The 21,573-nt window shown below is 39.4% G+C and overlaps 1 protein-coding gene across 3 annotated transcripts in view; it reads left to right on the top strand.

Annotated features, from left to right (window-relative positions):
* Nucleotides 1-21,573, top strand: part of inpp4aa (inositol polyphosphate-4-phosphatase type I Aa) — a 79,620-nt gene that overhangs the window by 35,026 nt on the left and 23,021 nt on the right. For 2 of the 3 annotated variants that reach the window (XM_011489371.4, XM_078940108.1), the window contains exons 2-24: nucleotides 1,586-1,794; nucleotides 1,894-1,938; nucleotides 4,658-4,776; nucleotides 4,868-4,984; nucleotides 5,065-5,144; nucleotides 5,215-5,332; nucleotides 6,309-6,399; nucleotides 7,061-7,208; nucleotides 8,378-8,508; nucleotides 8,739-8,843; nucleotides 8,929-9,037; nucleotides 9,128-9,145; nucleotides 9,235-9,415; nucleotides 9,490-9,774; nucleotides 9,853-10,000; nucleotides 10,201-10,233; nucleotides 10,967-11,139; nucleotides 11,263-11,386; nucleotides 12,713-12,980; nucleotides 16,416-16,513; nucleotides 16,599-16,711; nucleotides 16,969-17,123; nucleotides 17,205-20,680. In XM_011489371.4, the coding sequence (XP_011487673.1) occupies nucleotides 1,695-1,794; nucleotides 1,894-1,938; nucleotides 4,658-4,776; nucleotides 4,868-4,984; nucleotides 5,065-5,144; nucleotides 5,215-5,332; nucleotides 6,309-6,399; nucleotides 7,061-7,208; nucleotides 8,378-8,508; nucleotides 8,739-8,843; nucleotides 8,929-9,037; nucleotides 9,128-9,145; nucleotides 9,235-9,415; nucleotides 9,490-9,774; nucleotides 9,853-10,000; nucleotides 10,201-10,233; nucleotides 10,967-11,139; nucleotides 11,263-11,386; nucleotides 12,713-12,980; nucleotides 16,416-16,513; nucleotides 16,599-16,711; nucleotides 16,969-17,123; nucleotides 17,205-17,337 (2,892 nt within the window). In that variant the 5' untranslated portion in view covers nucleotides 1,586-1,694 and the 3' untranslated portion in view covers nucleotides 17,338-20,680. Of the gene's footprint in view, nucleotides 1-1,585; nucleotides 1,795-1,893; nucleotides 1,939-4,657; nucleotides 4,777-4,867; nucleotides 4,985-5,064; nucleotides 5,145-5,214; nucleotides 5,333-6,308; nucleotides 6,400-7,060; nucleotides 7,209-8,377; nucleotides 8,509-8,738; nucleotides 8,844-8,928; nucleotides 9,038-9,127; nucleotides 9,146-9,234; nucleotides 9,416-9,489; nucleotides 9,775-9,852; nucleotides 10,001-10,200; nucleotides 10,234-10,966; nucleotides 11,140-11,262; nucleotides 11,387-12,712; nucleotides 12,981-16,415; nucleotides 16,514-16,598; nucleotides 16,712-16,968; nucleotides 17,124-17,204; nucleotides 20,681-21,573 lie in introns of those variants that run through there. The other variant, XM_078940109.1, reaches the window with a different exon arrangement.

The raw sequence follows: 21,573 nt of genomic DNA, 5'->3' as shown, positions 1-21,573 counted from the left end.
AGTTTGGAGCTAAATGATTTAATCTGATTTGAATAAAAATGTCCTCATTTCTAGATCTGAGCTCTTAAAGACAGACTTCGATGAAAATTGTTTTTTAACATCTTCTTGTGGTCTTTTTCACATGACGGAGGAAATACTGTACATAAAAGAATTTAAGATCAAAACTGAGTATTTCTTTTTTCAAATCGTGATGGATCAGGAGCAGATTAAAGAAAATGCTGTTTAAAATGCCTCTCAATTGTGATGTAGAAACTGAGAAAGTGGGCCAAAGTCTCCCTGCTCCGCTCCATTCTGATCATCCACTTGCAGACAAATAGATCGACGTACGTCTCTTTGTTTTTTTCTCGTCTCAGCTGGAATCTGTATCAAAACTGTACGGTTGGATAGCTCTGATTATTGTTCGCCATTTTTGTTGCACCGCTAATGTTAGGTTGAGGGTGTGAGCAGGAGAGAGTGTAAACAAAGGGATGATGGGATATCAGTGGAGGCTTACTTCCGCGTCAACAATCCCGCCCACAACTCAGTGGTGAGTTTCTGCAGAAAGCATGTCCTATAAAACAATATTTTTTTTGTCATTTTGCCTAAAAACGGCAAAATCGTAATTAAAGGAGCGCTTTTATAATCGATCCAAATATAATCAGAGGGGGACTTTATTGAGACAAAAAGGTTCTCGACTGTGCTGATTTTGAGAAAAGCTGGGAAAGGTGTAGGGCAAAAAATAAGTTCAAACAACTTCAATCCTGTTAAAATATCTTCAATGTCCAAAAACAAGGTTTTAAATCTTTCCAATTACATTGTGCATTGCACAGCCTTCTCTGTAGAGACTATTTTCTCCTTCACCTTTATAGATACTTATCTTAAAAGGCATGAAAACATACATTTATGTTTGTATGAAAGAATAAACGTCTTCAGCCAACAACTGATTTGAATAGTTGTAAAAATTCTTAGAAGAACGGCATCTGTTTCTGAAATTCGGGTGTCGGGGAGATTCATTTCAATGAAAGCAGAAGTGAGTATTTAAATGGCAAACGGGCTCAGAGACTAAAGAGGCTGGTGCAGCGTTTCATTTCCCCTGCTGTGAGAGAAGCTGCAACTTTTTTTCCCACTGAATTTGTTCAAGATTCCACAAACGGAGAAGAAGGCACGAGCCCTCATCTGCTGTTCATCTCAGAATGACGTGTCACAGGAAACACATTTTTAGATCCATTTCAGTCTCGACATCAGCAAGGCTTTTACTAATTAACTTTTTTTTTTTACTGCGATGTCGCACTAAAGAAAAAAGGGGATCTAATTTGGGCTGAAATCATAGAAATGCTATATTGATGGATCAAATCTATTGCCTGGTTTTCATTTTCTTCATGCTAAAAACAGCTTTTCTCTTTTTAAAATGTAAGATTTTTTAATTTTTAGTTTAAGCCACTAATTTTGTGAAAACGGTTTTCATAACCAAATTGGTTTTAGAGGAGAGATTTGACAAATAAAAGTATATTTAATCAATTTGTGATTGATTTAGTGATTTGGAGGTGTCACCCAGCCCTTAATATTAGGCATTCATTCTGGGTTTTTCTTTTTGCTCTTCCTCCAGACTGTTTACTGGCAGACCACCCCCCCACAAGTGTCCTAAAACGGATTCCTCTTCTACTTGACGTCGCTTTGTCTCTTGAGTTCATCCTCAGCTCTGACGTGAGTCCGCCATGGCTGGGAAGGAGCGCAGCCCCCGCCATCGGCCGTGGTCAGTCTACCGGGCCAACACCTTTGATCTTTCAGCTGAGATGATGGGACTCGCTCTTTCAGGTAACCAAGTAACCGTAACCATGGCACCCTGTGTGCATCGTGGATGATTGAACTGCAAGAATTTGGAAAAGAGATGGTTTTCTTTTTTAAATCCTCCAGGCAACAGTCAGGATCCAGATGAGCCGGTGCTGGAGTTCAGTGTGGGTGAGTTCAGAAATGTCATGTAGAAGAGAAACATGTATTCATTAAGATAAACAAAAAAGAAAATGCAGTCATTATATTTAATTCATAAAAGTATTCCTTAAAAACTATTTTGGTGTTTTCCACAAACAAAACATACTGTAAGATAAAGACAAAAAACATCACACTTTAAGTTTTAGTTTACTTTTTTCAAAACAGAGATTTAACTAAAATTGGAACATAATTCCTTTATTTTTTAATCACTTCCACCATTCAACCTATACTGAATCAAATCTATTCTCCTCACTCTGTTTTAAAGTCTTTCCTTATTCTTGTTTATACTATAAAGAAATTAAAAACAAGAACAAGGAAAAACTTAAAACTTCCACGGACCAGGGCAAAAGGCAGCAATAAGACACCTCTGCCCCCTTACGATTTATTAGACCAAGGAACAGCCAAGACTCCAAAAAACGTAGGTCTAGACTACAAGAATACCATATTTTTAGAACAATAAGGTTCAATGAAAAGTCACTTTTTTTCCCAAAAAACGGCATTGCGCCTTAAAATCCAGAACGTCTGATATATGGATTCATTCTGGTTGTGTTTACTGATGTTGAAGCGATTTTAAGATGTTGACAGCAGAACAAAATGTCAGGCTTGATTTTTTTACCAGTTGCAAACAAGATTGGGTGTAAGTAAGAAAATGGTAACGTGAAGAAACGTTAGCAGTGTCAGAATGTGTGTGTTATTAAGAATGTTGGGAGTTAGTGTAGTTATAGTAATGTTTGTTTTAGTGCTATCAGCCTGGTTTTCTACACGTTGCAAACATGGTTGGGAGTTGCTGGTATTATGAATAATGTGACTAACGCTTCTAATGCAGCTCACCTGTAGCGCTTTACAAACATGTTTTGGAGTTACTGTGAACATGGTTAATACGGTCTGACTGTCGCACTTATCTATGATTCTTTTGTACAGGCCACCTTATATATGACATACAATTAAAAATAAGTTCGAAAATTGCTTATTGACGGTGTGGCTCATAGTCCTGTGTGCCCTATAGTGCAGATACACTTTTAAAAATAAGTGCACTACTTGTGGGGAAGCATGCTAATATTTTTGTTTTAGTGCTTCAAGGCCCACATGCATCATGGGTTTAATATATCTCGTCTAAGCATTTGCGTGCATGACTTCTTATGGATGTCAAGATTTTTCATTTGTATGAAGATGTGTTAACAGATTCATGGCAGATGATGAATTAAGCCCGTCTCTTTATGACGCATGCCACGTACGCATGTAAAACATTTATGACACTCTACAAACATCTTCGTCCACACAACTTAGACCAACTTAAGAATAACGTTTGTAATAGTTTACACGTTTTTAGACCATTTTTAAGACTCTTTTAAAAAGTTGAGTGACAGGACAATTATTAACAATTGTTTCTGCTGGTATTTAAGAATTTGCTCGTGATGCTCTTGCATCAGTGTGGTGCCCTGATGCCTGATGGGTGAAAAATGGGCAAATCTGTACGGGGCACGCAGGTGGCCTGCAGGAAATATAAAAGTCGCAGTTATCATAATTGTAATTTCGCCATATGGGGAAAATATCTGTTCAAATTTTTTACTACGGGCATGCTGCAAGCAACAGGCTGTAATGACCAGGTATACCACAGAAAAGGGTGAGAAAGGGTGAAGTGGGTGAGTTGTACAGATTGTACAGATTTTCTGTTTTTTCAACTTCCCCGAAACTGTGTACGTCCTGCACTCTGTGCATTGTCAGAATTAACAGTAGCAGCACACAAAAGCTACATTTTCCTACGGAGACAAGATTTGGGCGATAACTTTCCACAACCAAATACATGTTTGAAGGATCTTCTCTCTTAATGGTTTGTTGCACAAGTCTTCATAGGTCCTTGTTGCATATAACTACTGTTCTTTAACGCAATCTATAGCCCAAATTGAACAAAAGCAATAGATTAGTTCTTTCTGTCCTCGACATTAGTAAACCACAGCTTTCCATTTTTGACCAATCCTGTAATAGTTGTTTCATGACCAGCGAGACTGAAGTTTGACTTGTGTAATGGGTTGAAAGGATTTGTGAGAGCTAAATGTTTGGAGTGACCCCTTCCCCCTGACGTTCCAAACAGGAAGTACTGATGATTTCTGGTTCCAACACGGTGGTGTCCATATTTCCAAAAAATGGCACCTGAATTGACTTTATTTTGCTGGAGGGGGAAGTAAACCTTTTTCTACTCTGTCCAGTTCTCAGATCCAGTCAATGATTTGGAACTATGAGACAAAAAATTGTGTTAGAAGTTGTGTTACAGGTATGTGTGTGCATCCGGAGACTTTGCATGCATTATTCAGGATCAATTTCTACAGGTGTCCTTCCATGTTAAATTGTCTTTAATTCTTAAGCCTCCTGAATTTGGAGGACAAAGCACCAAACACTGCAGTTCCTCAAATGTCCACTGGAGGCTGGTTTCAGAAGGAAGCGTTCCCATGTCAAATATCTACCTTGACTCTAAAATTAAACAGATTTTAAAGCCCAGTGTCAAAAAAATCTTGGCTATTGCTAATAACCTATTTTTTCATCCAATTCTCTTAAACAAAATCAAAATTACATAAGAACAGAAGCTTAACCAGTTCTAACAACTCTGAACATCAATATTACATTCCTGGAATGGCCAGGGATTACAACCAGTCCACAGTTTGTAATCTTGCATGCCAATGTGTCTCTACAGCCTGCAGTGAGCTGGTCACTCCCTCACTGGACCGGAAGCCAACCAGCTTTGTGGCGGTGAGCTGTACCACACCACCCCAGGCTTTCTGGACTAAGCATGCTCAGACTGAAATCATCGAGGTACACAGAAATCTTCTGCTCTTGTGTCTTTGCTGCTGTAGGAGAGTATCACAGATTTTTCCCCCTTTCCCCTCTCACTGTCTGTCTGCAGGGCACTAGTAATCCTATCTTCCTGAGCAGTATAGCATTTTTCTCAGACTCTCTCATCACCCAGCAGACTCAGATCAAGCTCTCTGTCTATGATGTAAAGGACCGCTCACAGGGCACGGTAACCCTCCATCCAGGAGACATTTTTCATAAATTCCCTTTGCACAACTTCTTTTTACCGTGTGCTGTCATACACAACAGATGTACATGCTGGGTTCATCCATGTTTTGTGTGAAGGAGCTCCTGCAGGACAAACACCACAGACTGCACCTGATTCTAAGGTAACACGCTTCAAACGAGCTCCACGCTCTGGGCAACAATTTTACATTCAGAGGCCGGACATTTCTGCAGATCAGCTGAGAACGAGCGAGTGGGAAACATCACCGTCATCGCCTGGCAAGTGGAGGAGAAGCGTGAGCAGAGGACACCGGTGGCAAGATTACAGAGAGGAGACACGGTTAATGGAAGGGTGAGTAACACAAGATCTGACCAAACCAAACAGATTTTAACCGGCTTTTATCACCGTCTGAAATCTGAATTTACTGGGTCCACCATAAACGAGAACTATGGGATCAAATCAGGTTCAGCTCATGGGGAAGGAAAAACCGAATTGTAAAGTAGAAACAAAATGTTTCTAAATTAAAAACATTGTACACACATTGTAAACTTGAAAGAAATATTAAGAAAAACTCGAATTAAAAAAATTACAAACCTACAGCTCCTACAAATACACCCTTTTTTCATTTGGAAACAGCTGCTGTTTTGTATTTTTAATTTTGGAGGAATGACACAGGCAGCGCAAACAACAGATGCTCTTCTGGAGCGGAGATGACATTACCATAAACTTTGTCACCCAATATCAATCATTTTCCGCTAGCCAAAGGGCTCAAAGCCCCAGCACTGCGTAATAAATCAAAAAATGTTTTAAATTTTTTATTTTTTTATTTTTCTCAAATTTCTCAAACAACCTGTTTCTATTTTTATTCATTTTAGGCTAATGCTGATTTGACCCCATGTAGAACAAGTTAAAGGATTTAAAGTTTTTTTTTCTTTCAGACTAAATTTCAATATTGAAAACAGCTTATAGCAACATCAACAAAATCACATCAGATTTTTTTGTCTCAGTCTACATACTGTATATATATATATATATATATATATATATATATATATATATATATATATATATATATATATATATATATATATATATATATATATATATATATATATATATATATATATATATATATATATATATACCTATACATACATACATACATATATATCTATATATAGATATAATCATTCCTCTAGTTCAGTGACTCACTTCTGGAGACGTTTCATTCGTAATATTTAAAGCTCCTTTCGGGATTTTGTAGCAGAGAAAAACAAGACTATTTCTAAAAATGGGACGACATTATTTTTTCCTCTTTGTGTGTCAGATGGTTCTTCCTGTTGACGAGAGTCTAACCGGATCTGCGAGCATTAAATCCAAGTCTTCATCTTTATTTAAAGACCCGATGCTGAAGACAGGTGAGCGTATGCCCAGAGGTATTGCATGAAAAATTAAATCATATAAAACAACATTTATTATCATATAGCAACATAAATATAAAATAGGTGACAAAAGCTTTGTTTTTACACTGATGAGTCTAGCCCCCCTAAAGAATTAATGAATTAATTATGCTGGAAAATTTATGATTATGCGACTTTTAGCCAAAATCTAAAAAATCTGTATTGTTTTTATTGTGTTAGGGCATAGTTTCTGCAGAGCGGCAATTGCCGTGGAGCAACCCCCTCCCCCTTTCCCAATGATGAGAGCTCTAAGGCAGAGAGCTTGTGGCTCGTCTAGCGGATTTTCAACATCACAAATACTTCATTTTTTTTAAACTACCGTTTTTCATCTGCTCCGAATTCACCACAATTTGACTAAAGAAATACTCAGAAATGCAAATTTAAGCATAATTTTCTTAGTATATGTCCTTCCTCATCATAATAATGCTAGAATAACATGTTAAAAATACCAAAAACATGATTTTTATCGGAATGGGTCCTCAAACACATCTTTGATTTAAATGATAATTGTTTCACAAAAAATTATTAAGATCAGGATATTTTACACTACAAAGATCAGCTGTAATGACGCTGATAAGTCTCAGGATTGTCCAGCTGAAAAGTAACTGGTGTGTTTCAGTGTTTGGAGGCGTCATGTCCCGGACGTACCGGTTTCCCACCACAGACGGGAATCACCTGCGGATCTTGGAGCAGATGGCAGAGAGTGTGCTGTCGCTGCAAATCCCCCGACAGTTTGTCAAGCTGCTGCTGGAAGAAGATGCTGTCAGGTATCAATTCTGATCTTTACTGCCGCTTAACGCTGGCACCATGATGCCACAACCCTGTTTTCAATGTCTAGTAAGTTTGTCGAATCAACGATGAAAATTACAAAACTTTTGTTTAGGATAAAAAAAATTGAGCCAGCTGCGATCCAAGAAGAAGCTCCTTCAGTCAGCGATTTGGTCCAATTCAGCATCACACTTGAAAATAATCGGTACAAAGATTGACCAAAAATCAAGGTTGGACTCTGTCTTAAAAATATGGATACACATCACAGAATATAAAAAAAAAACTAATGTGACTAAAGCTCTAATTGCATTATATTGCAAAATAAAAAGGGGTGGAGCTGATGCCACATAGCAGGACTAGGTCTAGGTATCATTGCTAAAATCCAGACTTGATTTATTACCAAATTTCTTTTCTATTTTGACAAATCTTTTCCTTTATTGTGATGAAGTTCACTCGTTACTAGTGACTAAAATGAAACAGAGGCGGATCTTTTTATTTTTAAATCTCAAATTAAATTGTTAAAATTAAACCCTAAAACATTTCTTTTACTTAAAAAATCTGAGACATAGGCTTTTAAGGAAAGTTTACCTATGCAATAATCAATATTGCAACTTGAGGAATACGTTGATAAAACTTTTTGGTATACTTGTGGTTATTGCAGGTTTTTCAACATCTGCTAAACATCTGTTTGTAGTTTGGTTTTGCACTTCTTTCAGTTTTGTGTTAACACAAAGCTCTGCACCTTAAATAATGTCAATTCAAAATTTGGGTGCAAAAAAAAAGTTTTCCGTCTAATTATGAACCCTGAAAAACTCAAAATTTGTTTTTGTGTTTTCAGACCTTTTACAAATGTTGAATTATGAGTTCATAGATATTGAGATGTTCATTAAAATGTCCAACAACCTCAGTATTGGAATGTTATAGAAGGTGTAGGAGAGCTGAAGACTGACAGGCAGGTTCCAGCAGCTTGTGATGATGATTTGTGCTCTTTGCATCTGCTATTTATTGAATCCACTCAGGTTTGGAAGTAACCTTTTCATAAAGGAAACATTAATGGTGGCTTTTAATGTTTGTAACTGAAGATTTAGCTGCTAGAACATAACAGAAGCTGTAAGAAGATATGTGCTTCAGCAGAATGACAGTGCTTTCATGTGTGCTGTGACTGCAGGGTGTGTGAACTGGAGGAGCTGGGTGAGCTGTCTCCATGCTGGGAGAACCTCAGAAGGCAGATCATCACACAGTATCAGACCATAATCCTCACGTACCAGGATACCATCACTGACCTGCACGAATACAAAGGTCAGAGAAGCAAGCATCAATGTGGCACTGTTCTAAAAATGTGTCTTTTGTTCACAGACAGTTGCTTTATGTGATTTTTTTTTTTCAGCTTTTCCAGAAATTACTTTTTTCTGTTAAAGATCGTTCATTTTTACGTCAAACCTTCCTTCCCTTTTGCAAATGTTGGAGCACTCGCTATGATGGTTATCTTCTGGGATTATGACCACACTTCTCTGTTGTGATCCTCCTAGGACCTTCATTTAAGTCCAGCACCCTAAAAGCAGAGAAAAAGCTGGAATTCATCCCCACAAACCTGCACATCCAGAGGATGAGAGTTCAGGGAGAGTCTGGTTACGGTTAGTATTCTTGCAAAAGTTTAACTCTGTGCCTTTCACTAATACATTTGAACGTCTTCCGCTTTTGTTTTTGTCGCCTGCTCAGACTGGACGTACGACGTTGTGACCATTGGTGCCCCTGCGGCCCATCACCAAGGCTTCAAAGGCTGCGGCCTCCGGAAGCTGCTGCAGAAGCTGGAAGAAGCCAGGAAACAGTGAGTGCTTTCAAAACTGGATATAAAGTTTTAAGTTTGTTTCACAGGAATAAAATCTAATTTTCTTTTGCAATCCATGTTTTCAATCAGACACTATGAGGAGGAGAGGTAATACTGCTTTTTCCCAAAAAAATATTATTTCATTTTAAGTTTGTGGCTAATTTCATCTACTTCCTTTCATCTATGAACATCCGAAGCTCTGCCCGATCTAAAGGACTGACCTATCAGCATCAGGATGTCTTGAAGGCAAAGGAGCTGATTGGCCAGATAAACACGCTGAAGACCCAAGTGTGTTACTACACGGAGCGTCTGTCCCGCTCTGCCAAAGAGCGCTCAGCTAACGCCACAGAGAGAACTTTGGCCATTTTGACAGAGAAGGTCCGGCTCTTAAGAGCAGATTCCTTTTAGGATATTTCCGTTTTCAGGACTTTTCATTTTCTCTCTGTCTGCAGACCCGTCAGCTCGTCACTGTTTGCGACTCCAAGCTGCTGTCCTCAGCCATCCTCGCCCTGGCAGCCGCTCGGCCAGAGAACTCTCAGCGCAGCACTCCATCACCATCCTCCTCTTCATCCCTTTCACTTTCCTCCCACTCGCCGTCCCGCTCCCCGTCTCATCTGCCCTCCTCCCCTTCTCGTGCTGCCGCTACATCCTCCCGACACACAACTGGTTCCGAGGGCGGTGAAGCGACTAAAAACAAGCGGGCCTCCCTGCAGGCGGACCCACACGAGGAGGAGTGGGTAAGACAGAAAAAGCTCTTGGTTATTCATGAGTGTTTTTTTTTTTCTTTTTCCTCTTGTGATGCTGTTGGTTTGCAGGACAAGGTTTGGCTGAATGTGGACAAAAGCTTGGAGTGTGTGATCCAGAAAGTGGATCAGCTGCTGCAGAGAGACAAGCTGCAGAGTGACAGCAGCTCTGAGGATGTTTTCCTGATAGCCAACGAGGAGCCAAGTAACACCAAGAAAGGTAAAGGAGCCATCTGGGAGTCTGTTTTTTTCCAAACCACGATTCAGGATCAATTTTTTTTTTCCTAGAAAGCCTTTGGGAGGAACTTCACCTGACTCAAACAGATTTTTATTGCACTCTAATTACATAAAATGCAGTTTGGGGGTTGATGGTCCACACAATTATTAGCTGAGCTCTAATTGTCCCTCTTTTACCTGCAGAGAGCAGCCCGGAGTTTGAGAAGAAATCTCCAGGTTAGAAAGGAAACATCCATATACAAAGTCTGTCATGTTTTCTCTCAGTTTATATTTATGTAAGAAATACTAATAAACCCTGAAATTATATGATTGAACTTAAAGCTCCACTCTGATCATCTTTTGATCTTTTGTAAAAGTGCTCCCAGTGGTCTTTTAATTATGATTATGCTGTTTTTAACCAAAATTGAAAAAAACACTGTCGTTTTTTAGGACTTAGTTTCTGCAGAGCAGCAGGAGTTCATTAGAGTTGTGGATGGTACTGTTGGGGCACAGCATCCCCGCCCCTCCTTCCCATCACCCATCTGTTAATGCCCTCTCCTGCTAGCTACAGCTCCTCATACCCCAACGTAACATTGCCAGTGCAAAAACAATGGCGAGTTACATTGGAGATATCCAGCCATACTGTTTTGAGCCAGATTCCGGCTCAGACGAGGAAAACAAAGACGTACTCATCTACAAGCGGATGCATCTGAATAGACCGGACCAGGGAGCTGGTGGGCTGCCGTCGTAGCTTCTAGGTCACAACTACAACTACATGTTTGCACCTGCTCCTGATTCACCACAATCTGAATATAGAAATACTCAAAGATGCTGTTTTAAGCTTAATCCGCTTTATATATGTCCTTTATATATTTTAAAAACACCTAAAAGCCCGTTTTCATCTGAGTGGATCTTTAAGTGCTTGTAATAAACATTTTTCTGATAAGAGTCATCCCTGCCATTTCTGCAGGTGAATGGAGCGATGCCCTGTATCCTCTCCTCACAACTCTGACAGACTGCGTGTCGCTAATGAGCGACAAAGCCAAGAAAGCCATGGTGTTCCTGCTGATGCAGGACAGCGCGCCGACCATCGCCATGAGCATCACCATGCAGTACCGCCGCGACGTGGTCTTCTGCCAGACGGTGCGTCGGCTCTTTGAGATGCACCAAAACAAACGATATTACCAGACTTTGTGCTGACTGTACAATCAACTACACAATTAACCCAAGTGTCTGCATCTGTCTTGTCATGTGATGTTTCTGCAGCTGACGGCTCTGATCTGTGGCTTCACTCTCAAGCTGAGGAACTGTCTTTGTGACTCGGGCTTCCTCAGGCAGCTGTCCACCATCGGCCTCCTGGTCCAGTATGAAAGCCTGCTTAGCACCTACGGTAACATGAGAAACACAAGACCCAAGCACACAAAAAACTCTTTTACATTCTGTAGATTTTAAAACTTTACAAAACTTGATTTAAATCTGTATCAATCTCTTGAAATAGGTTTTTGTGGAATTCATTTTGCCTGAACGTTTTCTGAATTCATGGATGGATTTATGTTAACTGTACGAGCAGCACTGAAATCCTGCTTTAGCATTTAGAAGGAGAGAGGAAGGCAGGATTTTACACAGAACTCTATAACTATAGGTTCACTTTTTATGTTCATGTTGATAAACCAGAATATGTTTTCATGAGATTCAAATGTTCTTGATCAGCAGAACATATGATTATATGGAATCTAATAAAATCAATTTTGTTTATATGGCACCTTAAAATAACATCAGTCAAACAAGGTGTCATACATTAAAACTCAAAGGCATTAACAGTGTAGATGCCTGCTGAATGCTAAGTGGTTGAGCGTTCCACAGCTTTGGTGCACAGACCTTGTTCCCGTCTGAGCTTCCTCTTGGACTTCGGTACCCCCAGGAGAAGCTGATCAGCTGACCTGAGACAGCAGGTTGGGGTTTAGGGGGAGAGAAACTCAGACAGGTACGGCAGATTATTTATAGATTAAGAATCCATTAATAGAATCTTCTGGAAAGCAGACAGTGAAGGGTAGTCGGGATCAGGGTGATGAGGTCCCTCTAATGCACGCCTACCAGAACATGACCAGCTGGAAATACGAGAGGGACTCCAAAATAAAGAGAATTATAGTAGTTCAGCTGAGATGTAATGAAGACATGGGTCACTGTCTCAAAATGCATTTAGGCAAAAAAAGGTTTGTGAAGACTTTGAGAGTCAAGTCTAAAATCACTGTCCATTTTAACACCCAGGTTTGACACAGGGGTTTTTAAAAGTGGAGCCAGGGGGGACCCAAGTCACAGGGGCCGCAAGAGCTGTTCTTGGCCATTAAGACTTCAAACGCTCAGGGCCATCCAAACTGCAGAGTTCACAGTCTTTAGACTCAAAAGGCCCTTAAATAAAGAAGCTGGCTGTTTAAAAAAGAATTGATTTTAAGCACTTCAATAAAATGAGAAAAGGAATAAAATGCAAAAAGTAAAATATGTAACTGCTGCCAAAAAAAATCCTCTTTAGGAAACTTTCCTCAAGGAGCAAACTGCTTGGTCAAGAATGAAAAAACTGTTGGACTATTGTACTATATGATTTATGCAGTTAAGGTTTAAACACATTACTTGCAAATCAAGTTCTGAATTAATTTTTGTTAAGTTTTTTTGTTAATTGTTTATCCCTGTTTTTCCCATAACCCATTGCTTCATTAAGGAGAGGAGCTGGCCATGCTGGAGGACATGAGTGTCGGAGTGATGGACCTGAAAAAAGTCACCTTCAAGGTCACCCAGGCAACGACAGGTTTCAGTCCGGACATGCTCCCGGTGATCACGGGGAACAGGAACGGGTTTAACGTGAGGGTTCCCACGCCGGCGGCAGTGTTTGACACTCTGCCTCGGGAGATCCAGAACGGGATGCTGCTTCGAGTGCAGCCGGTTCTGTTCAACGTGGGGATCAACGAACAGCAGACGCTGGCTGAGAAGTGAGTCACTAAAACTGCAGAGCAGGAGGAAGCACAGAAGGAATGGGTCAGACTCCAAACCACAGACAGACAAAAAAGAGCTTGGACTTTGACTATCTTAGGCACTTTAACATTGGGAGTTGGGTCATCTAGACCAGGGGTCGGGAAACTATGGCTCGCGAGCCATATATGGCTCTTTTGATGGTCACATGTGGCTCGCAGACAAATCTTTAATTATACTTTTTTTTTTTTCATTAGACCAGTCCTCGGCGCGATGCGATGCCAGAGGCGCGCAGTAGTAGCGGTGCTTAGAGAGAGAAATCTGCGCCAGCACTTTCAGTTTACTATTATCTATTATTTCACAGAGTTTGTGCCAGCTGAAAACCTGTGTGAATTGCCGTGGCTAAAACTGCGCGCTCCCGTCTCTGAGAAAGAGCGCGCAGTTGCGGAGACGGGATGTGTGAGGAAGAAAGCAGAGGGTGGGGGTGAGGTGTTGTGGGGACCGGCAGCAGGTGAATTGCGCAGGGATTGTAAAAACGTAAAACCCACTGCCCGTCACTCACTGCAGCGTGTGAGTGTGTGTTTGGCTCCGTATCTGCATGTGAGCAGTCTTTGTCACATCTACAGAACATTCAGACCTACGATCACGTTTAAAGTCTCAACGTCTGCATGAAGCAGAAACTCACCACGTATCAACCAGACTAGACAATCAGCAAAACTACCATGAGAAATACTCATCATTTATTAGCAACAGCATAACAATGTTATTGACAAAGAATCCACAGACTTATTGTACTTTAAAATGTTGAAATTACATCAAATGCACACATTCACTTGTATATTTAGTTTTAAAAATATTGTCGCGGACTGAGTTTAACTTGGCTGTTGGACCGCGTCATAAGTTCTGGAACGCATCAAGCAGAGATCTGATTGGCTCTCAGTTCTGTCGCTCAGCCTGTTGTTAGGTAATTTGGACCAATGGGGTTCAGCTATGGGCCGAATAAGGGAAATGGGAGGGCTGACGCGGCAGGAGCGAATATAAAGTTGGGAGAAGCGCTCTCTCGTCTCGCTGGAGAGATTCAGAAGTTGCTGAATTAATTGTACGGCGTTTGTTGCGGTCTGCAGTAACCAGAATAAAGAACCTTAAAAGAGTTTAAGTCTCCGTGCCTCAGTGTGGGAAAGGGACACTACATTATTGTATGGCTCTTTCGAAATTACATTTAAAAATATGTGGCGTTTATGGCTCTCTCGGCAAAAAAGGTTCCCGACCCCTGATCTAGACCCACTAGACAATGCGCTGAATCATTTTTCTTCAATGATTTGTGAAGCTCACTGGTGTCCATGGATTAGATGAAATCTTTCCACCTTTATCCACCTTTGTCATGGTAGGAAGAACACGTCAGTGTAAGGGTGGGGTCATCTAAGATAGCACAAGGGATAAAGGTCCTTTACTTCAGGTTTAAGCTGTTTTTGCTTCTTAAATATATATATATTTTTTTTTAAATAAAGAGATCATTTCAAATATTTATCCAAATTTGTATGATTTTCTCTTAGATTTATCCTCTAAAGTTTGTACATTCAGCTTTAATTTGAACTTTTATATCCCTCATTCTTTTGTGGCTTCAATTCTTAAATAATGCAAACACAGCAAAAAGGGAAAAAAATAAGGAAGTGGCTATTTACACGTAATTTCTAAAATTCCAGAGCTGAACTTTTTTCTTGGCTGCACTTCTTTTGAATGCTGAAAAAAGGGACTTAATATAACCACGCTTGAGATATTTACCGTGCCATTTGATAACCATTCCTGTTTTTACAATTATCCTTTAAAATACGTGCAACCAACAACAAAATTCAGCCTTGGACGCACTTAAAAAACGTGCGGGTAATGCATGTGCATGTTGCATGTGGCCAACATGAATTTCCCTCAGTTTTTGTGCTTGGTCTAACTTTATTATTTTTTAAATTTACACATTTTTTTAAACACAAAATGAAAAAAAAACAAGAGTTACAGATAGGCGAATAAAACAAACATTGGGCTTGAAGAGCACCATTTCAAGTATGTGCGAATAACATCAGCCTGAAAACAATTTACACTTTTTTTTTCTTAAAATTTTTTTAAAGAAACATTAAACACCTTGTTGAACATTCTCTGATATATTTACAGTGTGTTGCTCCTTCTTTTCCCAGTTATGAGAGTTTTTTGTTTATGTGATGTTCTGTTTAAAATCTTCTGTTAGCACATTAAGCAAACAAAAACGTTTGGTTAGTGAAAAGCCAATAAGTGAGTAGTTTCTTCCGATAGTTTGTCCATAGTAGAAAATATACAGCAAAATTAAACATAAAAAACTACAACACAATATTTACCAAAGTAATTTGGCAAAAACTGGTCAAATTATTAAATTATTTTGTTTGAGAAATTAATCAGAACTGAATAGTTATCTGACAAAAATCTTTGACTTCAAACAATGTTAACGAAGAGTTCCCAATCAAGAACATCCATTTATCTTCTGAACCCGCTGAATCCTTTTTGGGGTTGTTGGGTTCCTGGAGCTAACCCTGCTAATGTTTGGGGGAAGGCGCGGTACATCCGGTCTGTTGCACACACTCACACATACACACTTAGATAGTAGCCAATCAACCTATGAAACATATTGTTGGATTGTGGGAGGAAACCCGAGTGACCACAGAAAACCCACACATGCACGAGGAGAACATACAAACTCCGCACAGGAAGGTCCCAGCCGGGATTCAAACCTCAGTGTTGGTAAGGTGAAAGGCCACGCAGGAATCCAGGGTTCGATTCCCAGAGGGTAATGAACAATGGTAATGGGGCATTTACTGTATTAATGGCGAGCAATTAACACCCAGTGAGGGCCCTTGGGCAAGACCCTTACCGCGTCTGCCTCCGGAGTGCCACTCACCACTTCCCCAGGGGATGGGTCAAATGCGGACAACAAATTTTGCACACCTAGGTGTGTGACAGAAATTGGGACTTTCTGACTTTCATGCCCCAAAAACATAATTACAAAATAACATTTTTCGTTTGAATGCTGTCTGTTTACTGTATTCTTCTCTGTTGGCATTAGAGTACATCTCCTGCTGGAGGAGGATCTTTTATGACACCGGGTGTATTTTATTTTGAAAGGAACTTGTGTATGCTGTCACGAGTGAGGGACATTAAAATTATTATATAAAGAAAAATATAATACAATTATCATTTAATTTGTGTATAATTTTTAAAAGCTACTTGTAAATAAATTGTTTCATGGCAACAAAAACATAAATAAAAATTAGTATTTTTCTAAATAATCAAGTGGAACTTTGTGACTCTCGCTGGGTTTGGTCAGTAAAAAACTGGCCCAAATGGCATTAAAGGTTGCAGACCTCTATCGATAAGGAACACTGGTCACTTGTACATTTCTATTGAACACATTACTCAAATGAATTTGTCTGCAGGTTTGGAGACACGTCACTGCAGGACGTCATCAACATGGAAAGCCTGACCCGCCTCAGCTCGTACTATGATCAGTTCAAGGAAGTCCTTCCAGAAGACTGTGAGTTCAACAGCTTCACAGAATAACAGCTGTCTTAGTTCAGACATTGCTGTCGTCATGATCGTTTTTTTTGTCATTTGTGCAGGCCTCCCTCGATCCCACAGCACCACCAGCCTGCCGGAGCTGCTCAGACTGGTGGGTCAGAACGTCAGCGCTAAGAAAAGCAAGAACGTGGAGATCCTGTGGCTAGCAGCCGAGGTGGGTTTCTGAAATAAATCTGAAAAAAGCCAAGATGACCTAGCTGCAAACATCATTGGCCAGAACCAGAAATCCTCCCATATCGCTTGAAATAAAAATTATTTTATCTAGGGCCCCGAATAGTTTTGGGTTAGGGTAAGTTGTATACTTTTCGCTTCCGACTGATGATGTCAGGCGCCATTTTGCCTGGAGCCAGGTACCGCTCAAAAAAAGCAGTTTTGACCAATTCCACTAATCTCTTGCATCTCTTTAAAAAGGCTTGCCGGCGCCTGAACGGAGTGCGTTTCACCAGCTGTAAGAGCGCCAAGGACCGCACGGCCATGTCTGTTACGCTGGAGCAGTGTCAGATCCTGCAGCAGGAGCACGCCCTGGCCCCCCAAGTTTTCTACCAGGCCCTGGACTGCATGCGCAGGTCACTGAACGCATCAAATGCTTCATGTAAGGATGATTTTGGTGCTGAAATCTAATTATAATTCAAACTTTTGGTTTTCAGCGAGGGCTGCAGGAGAGAGAATACCATGAAGAATGTGGGATGCCGTAAATACGCCTTTAACTCCCTCCAACTCAAGGCCTTCCCCAAACAATACCGCCCCCCAGAGGGGACTTATGGGAAAGTTGAGACCTAAGTGGACATGTTCGTGTCAGAAACCCAAAGACTTCACAGTGAGGGAAAAAGATCACACAACATAAACTGGAACAGTAGCCCTTTTTTTTTGTTTAGTCCAATGGTTAATGTCTAAAAGTGCCATCGCTACTGTAGATGCCCCCCCCCCCCCCCCCCCCCCCCCCCAGTAGAACTAGAATCAAACACTTTCACATCCACTTCACAAGCAGGACACGGCTTAACCCCACACTGCAGTGGTCATGGCGGTTGTAGCATTGAGAACCACTTCTCCTCTTATTTATTTTCACTGGTTAATTTAAAGAAATGTGTAGAGATTTGTTTAAGTCAAATTTTGTTTTCTGCTTTAGTTCTGGTAAAAGCAGATTCTGTTTTTGTGTCAACAAGCTTAATGCAGTAAAAACATGAAAGCCTTACATTCCACTCTTTGATTTGTGCCACAGAGCTTTGACAGCTACTCTGCATCTTAAGCATCATCACCAGCTGTAAATGTCTTTTACTCTGAACAGTTAAGTGAAACAGAAATGTTCCGTCAGTGGTGCGTTTTACCAATATTATTCATTTTTCAAAGCTTTCACATATTTTTTTTTTATCTTTACGCGTTAAACAGTCTTTAAATGAGCAAAAAACATCATTTTGAGTTTGCCTTCTGCAGACTCTTACATTACAGTTAATATAAAGCTTTTTGGAGCTCTCCTCCAACCTTTTTCTTCTGTAAAAAGATCATTAGCCTATTTATTTGTCAATGTTCCTCTTTTGAGGTCTGTTCACTCATTTTAGTGAAGTTCATACTGATTCTACCCTCCAAGACTTGGTGTTGTACATTTTATGTGTTCAAAATCATAGTCATTTGGAATCATGGTTTTGTATTACAGTTTTCTTAAATTTGTTTGTGTAAAAATTCCTCTTAAATCTGCTTGGAACCAAAGCAGAAACCTAAAAATCTAGGTCTTATTCTTCTATAAGTGAACTGTAGTTGTTCAGCGACAGTTTGCATGTTGACAGACCTTCCAACCAATCTTCAAGTCCACACCAAGTAGAAAAATGTCTAACCCAAAGCGAGATCAAAATAAAAAGCGGGAACATTTCTTCTCAGTAAAAGTATTCCAGAGTGGGGGTGCAGATATTTAAAGTATAGTCAGTTTTCTAGAAGCACAAACTGCTTTCATTCCTCAAGTATTTTTTGTTTTGTGCTCATTTCATGAACCAGCACAGACTGTTGTTACTTCACAGTTAGTGGAGTCGGTCCAGTCGCAGATAAATCCTACATTTTGTGGTACAAGCACCAAATGTGCCATTATGTCACACTAACACTATCTACATTTTTTATGTATGAAAGTTCGGTCTTTTATGATACATGCATAATATATGTAATTCGCAAGTGTTTCTTGTGTTCGTCATTTGTTGATGTGGGCAGATGTCTGATGAAGGTTTCGTCCAATGGGTCTTTACGAGAATTCAGTTTTGAGCTGCTCAAAATTTTTGGTTGAGAATTACGACGTTAATTATACATAATTAATGTAGTTTTTCCATCTATAACGGAATACACGCATGTACCACCAATGTATAACTTTTACATCGCGTATGAAACGCACATATCACGTTAAATGAATGTAATTAACGCATGAAGCCCTAATGAATTGCATGTAAACAGCGCAGTAATTACCTATGGTTCAAGTTCTACATTGATTGACATGTTCTTTGCATGGTTTATTCGTACGTTTTCCATGGTTTTATCGTGGTTCATTTGTGATACAAAAGATTCACGTAAAGACCACAACTTTTCTCATTTTTTCCACATATGACCAATTTTCTTTTGTGGTATAATTGCGCATATTGCACGGCTGTGTGACACTGCCTTGAGGATCCCCTCTTTCAACAAAGCATGTTTGCCATGAGAAAAATCCCAAATGGCTGTTATTATTAAAGATGTCGACCATAAACTCAGTTGTTACAAACATATTTGATCTCTTTTTACCTCAGTCTCAGCAATACATAGGCTGTTGGGGCACAAAATACAGTCTTTTAACTTAAAGGATTTCTACAGAATACTATTATACATATAATATACTTTAAACTCTTTAATTTAATTGGGGCAAACGTGCTTTTCTGAAACTGGGGTTAGTCAGTTATAATCATTCCAAATTTGGTGCTTGTCCCACAAAATGCACAATTATTTTAAGAACCAGCTCCTCTAAGTGTTTTCAGGTGGTTTGGTCCACTCCCTGGAGTTCAATGTCAAAGCCAACCAAACCAAATGAAGGTTTTCTTTCTTTTCTTTTTTCTTTGCACTTCCTTAGCAAAAAATAATCAGTTTAAGTGTACTACAAGTATACTTAAGGCTGAATCCACATTCTTCCCCTAACCCTCCGGCTTCTCCTTACCCCTCCAATTGTAGGGACATATGAAGGGGTAGGGTTGTCCGAAATAGTTTTTTTAAGGGCTAACCCTAGGCCTCGCCATCCCTTCGCCGCGAGAGTGTTTCGCCTCTATAGTTTGCATTTAAATGCAATTAATGACTTTGATTTAGCATTACCTATCTAAAGATATAAAACTGATGTTATGTATTTCCGAGCGCCAGCAGCTCCGCGCTAACGTAGCTGACCCGTGACTATTGATGATGTCATCGAGTGGGAGTAATGTCCTAATTCTAAGGTTGTGTCTGAATTCCCACTCTAACCCCTAACTACTAAAAAACTCTATAGTGCAGCACTTGTGTGAATTTTGAAACCAATTCGGACACCATACTCACTACTTTTTTTGTCTTTTTTTTAATGGTGGATATGACGTCATCAATTTCACAAAGTTAAAATTTAATTAAAATGAGAGTTTTGCGACTATTATTTATGAGTCCACTGTCTTCTGAGGATAAAAGAATTCAGATTCAGCCTTAGTCTGTACTAAACGTGAAGCAGTATACTTTAAGCTTATTTATACAGTCTATATATTTTAAACTTAACTTGTTCCCCTTTTGTCTGAAGAAGTATTTAATTAGTATACTTCCTACACTACACATACACGTTATACTTTCTACACTTATACCCAAGTAAACTTCATAAAATAAATGTAAAGGTCAGGTGAGAAAGCTCCTAAGCCTCACACATCTGGGCCAGAAGTGAGCAAGGGCACTACACTGTTGGTTACTTATATAGCCCATGATTACAAAATCAGATTCATTTGACCTTATCTGAAACAAAGAATAAATATCTGTAAATGACCTTTAGTGACTTTTGTTGGTTTGATGTTTCTTGGATATTTTGTGCAGCTCTTTGAGTTGAGCTTGGTTGTGAATTGGAGTGCTTTAAAGAAACTGAAGTGAACTGGAAACAATATTTGGCCACATTGAATTGTAATTTTGTCATTTTTGATCTGCTTAAGTTTAAAAAGTTTTTTATTTATTACTTACAGGTGTCCAATCAAAGTTGCAGTTTTGCTAAGAGACCACAGAATGATCTCAATGGTGAGGAGCGTCAATGTTTAGCATAAAAAATAATAATGGAAAATAACTTTTTAAACTAAAGTCTTTGTTGTAGCAAAATTCAAAGTGATATTTTGTTTGATTAAGTAGTTGTTTGTTGACAACATATGGAGAGAAATTAGACTCAGTCGGATTTGTGCGTGCGTAATTCTTGATTTGTGCGTAAATTAGGATTTGTGTATGCATATTCTTGCTTTGTGCGTGCGTAAATTAGGATTTGTGCATAAATTTGGATTTGTGCGTGATTTGTTACTCACATAATACGTTTTGTGTATACGTTAAAAAAATATAAAATGAAAAAAATACAAAATGCAATTTACTTATGCACAAATTAAGATTACAACAGCTTGAAACTACTTACACACACACATCTTTAAAAAACACGCACGAATCCCTTGTTACGCACACACAAAGCCAAAGTTACGCACGGATCTACCGTGAGACTGTTTTCACGTCTCACAAATTCGTCCGTAAGTGCTGCGTTTAAATACCAGTGGAATGCTCGGTCATTAGAATTTTCCTATCAGCCTTCCCTTCTAAACGTATTTCCTTCAGTGGGTGTAGCAGGGCTTAAAAAAACTTTAAAGGAAAATAAAAATTATCGTCTGAGAATATGAAGTTCACTTTTAAACGCTAATATATATGTTAAAAGTATATTATTCTCAGAGACACCGAATTGATACAAAATGCGTAACAGGAACGACCAGTAGGGGGCACTGTTTTTTTCTTCCGGAAAATTCAAAGGCAGTCAGACTGAGAGAG

The sequence above is a fragment of the Oryzias latipes genome, chromosome 21 (assembly GCF_053564925.1).
Source record: "Oryzias latipes strain Hd-rR chromosome 21, Olatipes_Hd-rR_3.1".
Taxonomy (NCBI): Eukaryota; Metazoa; Chordata; class Actinopteri; order Beloniformes; family Adrianichthyidae; genus Oryzias; species Oryzias latipes.
Note: the sequence above shows the minus strand (reverse complement) of the source record. Positions and strands in the feature narration are given on the sequence as shown.